The sequence below is a fragment of the Octodon degus genome, unplaced genomic scaffold (assembly GCF_000260255.1).
Source record: "Octodon degus isolate 3935 unplaced genomic scaffold, OctDeg1.0 scaffold00101, whole genome shotgun sequence".
NCBI classification, from domain to species: Eukaryota; Metazoa; Chordata; class Mammalia; order Rodentia; family Octodontidae; genus Octodon; species Octodon degus.
Genome location: NW_004524677.1, coordinates 10238045 through 10250110, shown reverse-complemented (window position 1 = coordinate 10250110; position 12066 = coordinate 10238045). Strand labels below are relative to the sequence as shown.

The 12066-nt window shown below is 42.6% G+C and overlaps 1 protein-coding gene across 2 annotated transcripts in view; it reads left to right on the top strand.

Annotated features, from left to right (window-relative positions):
- Positions 1–12066, top strand: part of Gucy1b1 (guanylate cyclase 1 soluble subunit beta 1) — a 48707-nt gene that overhangs the window by 20338 nt on the left and 16303 nt on the right. For both annotated transcript variants that reach the window (XM_023723653.1, XM_023723654.1), the window contains one exon: positions 10016–10213. In XM_023723653.1, the coding sequence (XP_023579421.1) occupies positions 10016–10213 (198 nt within the window). The remainder of the gene's footprint in view (positions 1–10015; positions 10214–12066) is intronic.

The following is a 12066-nucleotide window of genomic DNA, read 5'->3' as shown; positions in this document are numbered from 1 at the left end:
TGCCTCATCCTCCCAAGTGCTGGGATTACAGCTGTGCAGATACTTTTTCAATATTGATATTTTTCACTTGAGACTCTCAGAAAACACTAAAATAGCATCTGAAATCATGATACAGGAGGGACGATGGGGTATGGCCAAAAAATACATTGAATGTTTAAATTTTCAAAAGTAGTTATTATAGTAAAAGACAAATTGCCATTAATCTCTCCAGAATGCTCCAGGTCACTTCCAACATACTCATCTTGTTCTTCTTATCACTTTCAAAGCAATTCTGAAAGTCCGCATCTGCGAGTGTTGAGTGTTGCTTCTGTGGCTGCCTGAATGTCCCAAATGGATTCAGAACATTTCCCTTCCATGGTGCTTTTGTCTTTGGGGAAGGGCCTCAAGTCACCCTGGTACTAGGCCTGGCGAATAATGTGGACAAGGACGTGGTCTCATGTTTCCATGAGCCTTCCTTTCCACTGGACAACGCCAAACAGCAGCATTCACTGCATTGCTGACCCCTGTCTATAAGAAACGTTCGCCAAGGAGGACGTCCAGAATTGATTCAGGATGTTGCGGGAAGGCAGGTAAGTGTGTCCAGTGCCAGGGGGACATTGTGAGAGGTTTATGACCGTGGGGCTTTCAGTGCAATTTCTTTCTCTTTTCTTTTTCTTTCTTTCTTTTCTTTTTTTGTGATACTGGGGGTTGAACTCAGGACCTTGCACTTGCCTGGCAAGCACTTACTCTACTGAGCTATGTCCTTGGCCCAATTTCTTTAAACTTAAATGCTCAGAGTATATTTCAGTCATACTGTGTCTTTGTCTGTGTTTTAGCTGAGCAAATCTGATTCACAAAAATGTAAAGTAAAGTTCATGAAAACATGGTGCCACAGCCTCATTCACATTATTCACCAGGACTTGTTTAGGAGTTCTCTCTCAGTTGGCTATGTTATTAAGAATAATTCTCTAACATGCAAGTGTGTGTGTGTGTGTACATGGATGGATGGGTGGGTGGGGGATGGACAGATAGCCAGCCAGCTAGACAGCTAGATAGATGTGTGTGGACATACCTTTATCTTTATCTGTCTCTATCTTACTTTTCTTGAATTTTAAAGTTTTCTGAGTACCAGAGAACACCTGCAATAGGCAGTAATCTGTCTTTGAATAGTACAAGTGGCTCATTGTGAGGCATGGACAATTTTTTGGAAATGTGGGGATCCTTTATTGGGAAATATTTCTTTTTATATTAATCTTATTGAGAGAGAAATAGCAATGAGACTGATTCAAAATAGGTTAGTAGGACAGTTACAATAATTAATACATTGCATATTGGGAAATACTTCTTGTATTTTATAGAAATTTTGTACAGTATAAGTAATATCTGGAGTTCCAAAAACACCCTTTTTTCTTCACCTTGAGCTTATCATTTCCTTTATTGGTTGGTTTAAACAGTGGCACTGACAAATCTCCTTTGGAAAGTCTTTGTTCCCATATCAGATTCATGCACTTGCTTAATGATTCATGCTTCTAAATGAAGATTTTAAAATTTTACATTATGCTTATGTTAAGCCATTTTAAGATTCTAACAAAAGTAGCTAAAAGCCCTAAGTGGATACAGTAATGAAATGTATGAACTATTTTTAGAGGAAATCTTCTAGAAGCCTAATGTTCTCTGCTCATTACATGATTTGGAATTGATTTTCTTCAAATCATCTGTGAAATCATGAATTTTGTGGTCTATTGATAAAATAATAACTTTAGAATGATTTTTAAGGTTTTTATTTTTGGTGGAACTGGGCAAGCGCTTATTCAACTGAGCTATCTTCTTGGCCCCTTTAAGTTGTTTTAATGTTGAAAAATACTGATCAAGAAGTAAAATGAAACATTTTTGTTTTTATTTTTTTAACCTGGACATAGTACTTTAAAGGCATTACTATATTTCAGCAAAAACTTTTTGCCATGTTTTTACTTCATTTGTCTTCAGTTAGGCACTCAATGTGTGATCCCGTGCCTCTACTGTAGCGCACTTGTGCTGGACACTTCTGGTGTATTGGTTAGAAAACACTGCAGAGAATATATGGGATTTGAAAACTGTGAGAGAACCGCCAGTGAAAATGTCTGTTTCAACGGTATTTCTACTGTAATTCCTGCTCCTCTCTGCCTTCCAGTAGGCTATTCCATAATGGAAGACTGTGTTTTCCAAAAATTTCCACAAATTTATCTCCTACCTAAGTGTGGTTTTTCAGTATGGTTTGCCTGTTCCCTGCCAGAGGTATAACCTCTTCCTTGGATCTAGGTTGGCTCTAGTATTTATTTGGTGAATGGGTTATGGGGAGAGGGATATTCCGAAGTTTCCCAGGCTGCAGTACCAGGAGCGCATCTGCTGCTTCCTGGCATCTTGGCAGAGGTGCTTCTGAGCGCTCCTAAGAACCCAGGTGGATGAAATAAGCGCAGCCTGCTTAGAAGCCCAGATGTGGCTGCGTGCGCCGCTCGCCCAGCTGCGCCCGAGCGCCGCCAGCTGTGGGCACCTGCGCGGAGCGCCCCAGACCGCCCCGCGCGAGCTCTCCGCGCGGCCCAGCCCCAGCTCCCTGGACCCCGGCCACCCCAGAACCCCACCCACACTCAGCCAGGCACCTACGGAACACCGAAGATGAACATGAGGGTCCTTGATCCAGCATGCTGTGGGCTGGTTTGATACAAATAGTGGACAACGAGAGAAGTGCTGCGTGTACTATTTTTCTCTTTAAATTTTTGTCTATATGTATCACGGTGAGTAAAGAACTTCGGGCCGTGTTTGATGGGAGGGCATTTGACCTCTGCAATGGGACTGAAGGCAGTCATAACCAGCGCGGCTGGCTCATTTTCAGTAGTATTATGCTGTTCAAGTCTATAGGGTTTTTTTTTTTTTTAACCTCTCTTTGAGTTTCACAGAGTTAAATTGAAAGTAAAATCAGCATGGAACATGGATGTGTTGTCTATAAACAACAAAACCAAATGTTAGAGCAAGTTGGAATTTAATTTCAATTAGGCTATTTAAATAGAGACAAGGACTTTAGTGTAATATGCCCATAGTCTTTCATTGCTTTGTTTTTATTTTTATTGTTTTAATTTTAAAGAGAAAAAAAAAAAACCCAAAATTTCAAAACAAGAAACACTGTTGCAAGCGGAGCAATGCCTAATATCCCTGTTTAATGAAACTGCTGCCGCCTCTGTCCCCTCCGGGTGTGGTGGTCATTTGTCAGTTCCGCTTCTTCCCTGGAGTTGCGGACACTTGAGTTCCCCAGCCAGTACCTCTCTTCAGTCCACAGTGGAAGTGTATTCAATTCCAGTTGGCTTCATGTTTTGGCTTTTAAAATATAGCACTGTAGTTTGGCCAAGCCAGCAGCAAAAAGCTGGGATTCATGACTGATCTAATTCTTAAATGTTTGTGTGAAGGGTTATTTTGGGAAATGCAAGGATTTTCCTGAACAGCTGTAAAATTATAGAACTTCCCTCAACTATTTACATTTCTTAGAGAAGAATGCACTATTCATTTTATTTTTAACTTGAAGTTCAAAAGAAACTTTTTTCTGCATGCAAAAATCCCCGTTTCTGTAAGCAGTAGTTTTAAAATTGACAGATGACGATTTAGTTTTGCTTTTAAAAACCCATAAAGGAAGACAGAGTTAGAACTGAAAGATATTTCCTCTGAGTATTGTGTATCCTCACACATGCACAAACTATATACTAATTGTCAAATGTGGTATTATACATCTAGTATCTTTTATAGCGTGAGTTCTATAAGCCAAAGAATAAGTGGATTGTTTTCCTTAGTTGCATTTTTGACTACCTTCTGCTTTTTAGTAAGACATTAATCTGTAGATAGCAGGGACCATATGCGCGCACGCACGCCCTGCTCACCACCAGCTCAGCAGAGCACGTTCGTTTGGCTCACGTTTCCGAGGAGCAAGTCCGCGGTGGAGCCCTGCTGGTGCAGTCCTAGAGGCTCTGCTGCAGCGGCATCGTTCCAAGCAGAGCTTTCTGTTGCTTCCTACAGCATGAGTCGTCCTTTGCAGGCGGAGGGCTTTCGCTTCTCAGGAGGCAGTTCTCAGAAGAAAAGGTGCGAAGGCGTCCCTCGGCCTTCGCCGCCTGCCCCTGCTCAGCGCCCTTTGCGGCCGTCCGCTCCTCCTTGGAGTTGGGCTGGCCGTTTTCCCTGTTTCTGGTCTTGACGGTTTAAATTTTTTCACTATCAAATTCTTAATTGGCTTCTTTGTTCTAAAACATAACAAAATGTCTTCAAGTAATACAAGCTTCATTTAAAAATATTGGTGTTAGTTCCGTCTTCTGGGATGGGAGAAATAAAGCGAATGGAGATGGGGGCCCTGTCTTGGGGGTACAGAGGAAGGTGGGGAGGAGAGGAAGGGGAGGGGAGGAGAGGTAAGTAAGAGCTGCCTTTGACGATGTTTGTCAGATCTGAACTTCAGCAATGTTCTCAACGTAAAACAATTTCTATTTCCACATTCGCTGAAATTAAAAGCGAAAAATATTCCTTCAAAACGTTCAAGGCCTACTGCTGTATTTCACTTTTGTAGGTCGTTTACTGGAACAAAGTGAAATGGTAGCTTTCTGTAGAATTCATGCCTGTGATTATGAGCTTAGTTTTTTTTTTATTTTTATGTATTTGGTACAGGGTCTCACTCCGCAGCTCAGACTCATAGTGATCCTCCTGTTTTCAGCCTCCTCAGCATTTGGATTGCAGGTGTGCGCCACCACGCCCAGATTTGGTCCTGGGCTCCGCACACCCAGGGGTGGGGCTGGTGCTGCATGTGGTGCGGAGATTGAACCCCAGTCCCTGAGCAGGTGTTTAGTCTGCTGAGCTATCTTGCTGGCCCTATGAACTCATTTTTATGTATTGCAAACATTCCAAGATCATTAAAAATATGGAACTTCATAGCATTTCTCATAAAAGTAGCAGAGTACTTTTAATTTTCTAAATCTATATTGTTCACTAAATCTGAAATTCATTACAGTTTCCCAGGACACCATAATTAATTTTTCTTCTATAAATGATACATGCCAAGAGGCAAGGTGAGCTGTACGCACTGGTAGGAAAGGTACATTATTTTTTAGCAAGTCCCTGTCTCAAAATTTGCAAAATGAAAAAAAAAATTGCAAAATGAAGCAGGATGGGACATATGCCCAGGGTAGACTCTGGGTTCAACCCCAGACCCCACTCCCAGAAAAAATCCTATTATAACATTTAAGAATGGAATTCAAACATCAAAATTACTTTTTTGTATCTTAACCCGAAATAGGTTAGTGTGCCTGCTCTCTGTTTCTCTGTCTCTTTCTGTCTTTTTTTAACTTTGTGTAAAGCTTGAAAGAATGACCACAAAGTGGGGCTCGCTCCGCTGTCTCTGGAAGCCTCCTTTCTGCAGCGCAGGTGTTTGCTTTTTCCTGTGTTGTTTTGTCTTCCATTTCATACACGTGTGTCCGCACTGTGACTGGACACACAGCCCGTCAGTTCCTCTCTGCCTATTCTTGCTTCCATAGCTATATTCAGAAATGAAACAATATCCATGTTGAGATGAAAACGTCTCCAGAATACATTGCTACCTAACGTGGATGAAGAATCAACCTTGTTTAGAAAACCTCACCAAATCTGGAAAAGATTTTCTCTGGGCTGTTATGAGATATTTGTGTGTGTGTGTGTGTGTGTGTGTGTGTGTGTGTGTGTGTGTGTGTCTTTTTTGGGCCATTACACTATTGTCCAAATTACAAATTTGGCCTGCTAATGAGCAGTACAGATGCACTCGAAATAATTTTTAATCAGTAACCCGTTCCTCAGAATGGCAGCCTGTGGCAATCGCTTTAATTTTGAGACAGTAAACCTGAGTCGGGAAAACTGTAACTGAAGAAATCCCAAGAGCATTTTTATGTTGGATACTATCTAAAGAAAATCAATACAGCATCCAGCAGTGGTAAATCTTGTGTGCTCCAGGAAGCACTTTACTTGTCCATTTCATTAATAGCAAATTCAGTACAAGAGCAAGCCTCTGGAGAATTGGTTGCCACAAAGTGATATAAAAGATACACCTTCTCAGTGGGCATTTATAGCATTTCACTCACCCTGAAGGATTCATTTAAGTGGTCTCTGTTACGAATATGAATGCCCTGACGCAGCCCTTAAGCTGAATTGCCCCCACCCCTGGAGTAGCTCTTCTACCGCTCCTGCTGCAGCCATGCTGGAGCTCGTGTCCACCTGGTCCCCGGCCTGCCTGCCTGGCGGCCGATGCCGTTCCCACAAGTGGTGCCCTCGGGTTCAGCCCCCACCCGACAGGCCTGCGTGGCCTGTGCTCGCAGCCTGTGTGGTGTGCAGGGCAGTCAGCGGGCTGGCAGTGGCGGCGGCGCAGGGCCTGGTGAGGTAGGTGAGCTGGAAGCGTGTTAGAAGAGCAGAGTCTTCTGTGTTGGCAGCACTGGGGGTTCAGCCTGGAGCCTTTCCCTCTGACCTACACAACTCCCCTGGCTGACTTTGTTTTGAGACAAGTTCTCGCAGACCACCGAGCTCTCCAGGCTGGATCTGGGCGTGCCACCAGCCTGCAGGGAGTGCTTTATAGTACTTATCAAATGGCCCCACTACAGCACCTGCGCTGAGTTCTAGTAGAAAAATATTGTTCTTTTTTTAAACTTTCAAAGAATACAAAATAGCGATAGCAAAAAACAATCTTGCATCATTTTCACTAAACAAAGTAATACAAGATTTCACTAAACAAAATAATAGGAATTCAACAGTGTTGCTGTATACGTGATGCTGTCTTAGTTGTTCAGATTACAAGATATAAACATGTAATATTCGTTTAAAGAAAACAGAGCAAAACAATAACAAAGAAGTTATTAGAAAGAGGAAGAAAAAGATCAGAGTTAATTAAGCATTAACTGCTCCTTTCAGAAGACCAGCAGAGATTAACAATACAGTTATCCAAACTTTCTGCACATATACCTCCATATATCTTTTTTCCATAATTTTATTGATAAACAAATAGCAATGAGATAGTTTCAAATCAAATTGGTAGGACAGTTTCAATAATTAACACATTGCATACATTCTTCCTAGTGGTTAATTGCTGTACAAGATGCAGACATGATATCCTATTTACAAACACCATTAGAACAAATCCCTCTATTCATTAAGAGAATGTAACTATATATCTATCCTAACCACTTTGAATACACAGATACAAAATGAACATTCATCTGTATCCCCTTTTTTTGTTAAGTTCTGTTATTATAGGTGTGTGAACTCAGCAAAATCCTCCATCTATCTTTCCCCTTCTTTCAGTTGCTCTTCTCCTCATCTCAGTTTTTCCTTCCCATTGAGCAGTTTCTTTCGCTTTCACAGTAGCTGTTGTACCTGTAGATTTTCATCACTCTTCCAGGCTCTTGCACTATTGAGGAAATAGGGCTTGCACTTGTGGGTCTTCTCCTCATCTCAGTTTTTCCTTCCCATTGAGCAGTTTCTTTCGCTTTCACAGTAGCTGTTGTACCTGTAGTATTTCATCACTCTTCCAGGCTCTTGCACTATTGAGGAAATAGGGCTTGCACGTGTGGGTCTGATTTATTTCACTTAGCAATGTAGTCTCTAGCTGCATCCATTTATCTAAAAAAGTCACAAATTTATCTTTTTTGTAGCTGAATGATTCTCCATTATGTAAAAATACTGTGTCTTCTTTATCTATTCCTCAGTTGATGGGCATTTGTGTTGTCTCCAAGATTTAGCTATGACACATTGTGCTGCTATAAACACGGGTGCACAGATGACACTGTAGTAGGATGATTTCATTCTTTTAGAAAAATGCCCAGGAGGGGGAATAGCTGGCTTGAATGGGACCTCCAATCCTAGCTTTTTGAGGAATCTCCATTCTGATTTTCGTAGTGGTTGTACCAGCCGGCGCTCCCACAAGCAGTGGCGAAGGGCTCCTTTTCCCCCACACTCCAGCATTTGTTATTGTTTGCCATCTTGATGACAGCCATTCTTTCTGGGGAAAGATGGAATCTCAGCACTGTTTTAATTTGCATCTCTTGGACGACCAATGATGTTGAACATTTTTTCATATATTTATTTGTCATTTGTATTTCTTCATTCATGAGGTGTATATTCATCTCAGATGCCCATTTTTGGTATAGGTCTTTGAATTTTGGAGGCCTGTTGTTGTTTTTTTTTTATGTATTTAGTACAGGATCTACAGGGGAGCCTGATTTTTAAAAAATTCTTCCTATGTTCTGAATATGTATTGTTAATGCACATGGAAGCTCAATTTTGATAAAGAGATGAAAATGCAACTCTTATGGCAGTTTCTTTCCTCTAAGTGGCATCTTTTCTGCCAAGATTTTTCATAGAAGTAGAAAAGTACAAAGGACCTTGAATATTGTTCAGAGTAGCCCTTAGACTTTGTAGTGTTGTAAGAGCTCCCGGTACGATTCAACTGACTAAAAATGTCTTACGATTCAGGCACTTGCAGGTTGTAGACACTCCGGTTCTTGGTGTCCACCACGTTGAATTCTTCTGCAGGGCACTGGCAGCCTGTAGAGGTGACCAGGATAAATGGCTATTTTTATTACTAAGCTGACTTGATTCTGCTGTGTAATTTTTGGGGAGAAAGCATAGAACATTCTGGACAAGGGCAGCTTAAAAAGACAGCAGATTTACACAGTGGAGGAAGTCAGAGCGTCTCGAGTTTGGATCACAGTGTCAGCCTTCACGACCACAGCGCCCTGTGTGTGTGTGTCGTATGAACACATACAGGCAGACACATCCAAAAAATGTTTAAAACTCAAGTGTTAGGGCCAGGAGTAGTGGTGCATGCCTGCCGTCCCAGCACTCAGGGGTCTATGGCAAGAGGATTGCTGTGGGCTGCAAAGTGAGCTTCAGGCCAGCCTGCGCTGTGCAGCGAAATGCTGTCTCAAAAAGACAAACAAAACAAAACAGAACAAGTGTTGTTTAAAAACCATGTTGAAGCTGGGCATGTATCTGTAATCACAGCACGTGGAGGCTGAGGCAGGAGGACTGCCATTTTGAGTCACGCCTGGATTACTTAGCAAAATGCCATTTCACAGAATAAAAAGGGTTGGGGTTGTAGCTCAAGGAAAGCCCGAGGCTGAATTCCCAGGGCGTGCATACTTTGTAATACACACATACATACATGAATAACTATGATGTTGGATAGACCAAGATAAAATCATAGTTTGTGGTATAGCACCTGCCTGGCAAGCACAAGATCTGGATTCTCACCCCCCAAAGACAGCATAGTTGGTGCCATTTACTATGGAAACCTTTATACAAATCATTTTTTGTATTTTAGTAATGCATGACACTGGGGAATTTGGTATATTCTAAGCAAATGTCTACACTATAAGAATAAAAAATATTCACTGCTTAATTCATTACTTTTCCAAGATTTCAATTTTAGAAGGTAATTATTTCATAGGTTTAAAGGAATTACTTCCCAATCCTTACTGGACTGGAGGCTACTTTGGAACATGGAGAAATTACCTGAAACATTACTCCACACAATAATGTACTTTGCTTCCATACACTTAGTCTAATATTGACTTCGAAACAAAAGTCAAGTTTGGCTGTTGCAGGATAAATGGCGGGTGCACTTCGGTCCCTGCAGGTGATGCCCATCCTACGGCAGCATAGTGCGCAGCTGGCCTGAGCTCCGGAAGATGGGCGTGTCCGATCTGTTCTTTAGCCCTTAACTCTATTCCTTTCTTCTGCTTTGGGTGTTCTTTTTGCACGCCATTTGTTTACTCTTTCTGAAGTTAGTATGTCTTCAGACGTCCAGCTTGCCCAACTGCACTGTCTTAGTCTTGGTGTGTCCGGGCTCGGAGCTTTGCCACTGTGCATAGGAAGAGAGTGGCGGATGTGCCGTGGAGACGCCTGCCCCGCGGACCTGTTGGTCAGCGTAGATTGATCCTTGTTCTGTGCCCAGCTTCCCGGGGGGCTGCTGGCCATGTGGATGGGCCGCGCCCCTCACTACTCTCTCCTCTGGCAGAACCTGGATGCCCTGCATGACCACCTGGCTACCATCTACCCAGGCATGCGGGCGCCTTCCTTTCGGTGCACGGATGCCGACAAGGGCAAGGGGCTCATTCTTCACTACTACTCAGAGCGCGAGGGGCTGCAGGACATCGTCATCGGGATCATCAAGACAGTGGCTCAGCAAATCCACGGCACAGAAATAGACATGAAGGTAATGAGCGCGACGGGCCTCTGAGCATGGGGGATGTCAGCACAGAGTTGAGATGCGATGCCAAATATTGCTGTTAGCTATAGCTATTGCTGTTAGCATGCAGCATGACAAAACATAGGTGTGTGTACAGGTATGTATACCTGTGCAATGTGTGCATTTATGTATACGTACATGTAATATACAGAGTGATGGAACGGTCTTCTGTATTTGGGCTTGGAATGATACAGGGTGTTTTTGCTTGAAGCATATTTTTCCTTCTAACTATACGTTGCTTAAAAGCAAGAAGCGTGGAGTTTGCATTCCCTTTGAACGCACTCAGCTGGGAGCTGGAGACTGCGCCTCCTGGGTCCTGAGTGTGGGAGAAACTGGCCAAATGTGGCCATAACGCAAAATCAACTACTGTTTTACAGAACCGCCTTTCTCTGTGGTTATATGATCTGCTCTGATGTGCAGTTGGATTGTCTTGTCAACTAGAAGCTAGACTCTGTCTCTGTGTCTCTAACCCTGTCTGTCTGTCTGTCTGTCTCTCCCCGTCTTTCTTTTTCTCTTTCTCTGTCTCTTTTTTAAGTCAAGTTACTTTGTTGAAAGAAGCCAGGTCTGATATTGCACTTTAAAAGTTGTTTTAAAGTTGTTGATAGTACGCAGCTAGTTTTTTTTTTTTTTTTTCCTTTGTTTGGAGAATTGAACTCAGAACTCTCATGTGCTGGGCAGGTGCTGTGCCCCTGGGCCATACCCCAGCCGTGCACTTGGTTCGAATGCTAATCTCAGGGCCCCAACACAGCAATGGCACGGAGCTCACAGCTGCCTTCTGAGGCTGACCCTTGCCGGCTCTCCGCCAGCCACTCGTGTGTACATAGACTCCCTAGCCCCCGAGTGCCCTTTGGCTGTGGCCACACACTTACACCTGGGTAGGGTCTGGTGCAGGCCCTGCCATGCTTGTCTTTGTGGGGAACCCACTAGGCAGCGCTCTCCCAGCTGGCGTTCCTATGCTAACTCTGGTGAGTGCTCTGCGCTCTACACACTGTTATACAGAATGCAATGTGCAACAGTTAGATTGATTAGAGCAATACCTCATATGTGATCTTATTCTGTCAGCTAGATTTGAGTGTTCTTCCTTTTGGGAACTGGCCTGGCCATTCTTATGTGATGCTTAGAGATCTGCATGTGTCCCATGAATTTCTCTACACCTAGAAGGTAAAACTGTGTTTACTTCAGAATAGCCAAATCCAGACACAAGTGAAGATTTAAACCATGGCTAAAATGTGGAATTCATTCCTGGGTGGGAGTCCCACTGAAACTCCATCCAAAGGGCATATTCCTTTTATTTCCTATCTCTTGGTCTTGACCCCAAAATAATGCAGCATCTCCCCTGAATGACCCTGTCCTGGGCTGGGTTCATGTCTGCTGCTGCACTGGCTTCTCGTGTAGCTGAGATGAGCAAGGTGCCGGCACACAGGGACTGCAGGAAGAAGCACAGCTTAGGGCGCCCAGCAACTGCCATTCCTGCGATTATCACGAGAGCAGGGGCATTCACGCTCTCTGCAAAACTCAAGCTTTTACTTAACTACATAGTACTCTTTCTACAATATTTAGTGTGTTTAGGGTTTTTATTTAAATGATTCAACATGAACTTTGAAACATTTGCATTTCATGGGTATATTTTACATAATTTTTAAAAAGTCACTCTTTTAACTTCTTTAGGTATTAGATCAAATTTGTAAGTTTAATGGATCCAGAGATAATGGACATTTGAAATGATGTAAGAAATATTACATCATAACCAAAAAATATATACCACTGAGAGTTTTTAAACATATGCAATTCTTTTTTTCCAGTTTGATTAAAAAGAAACC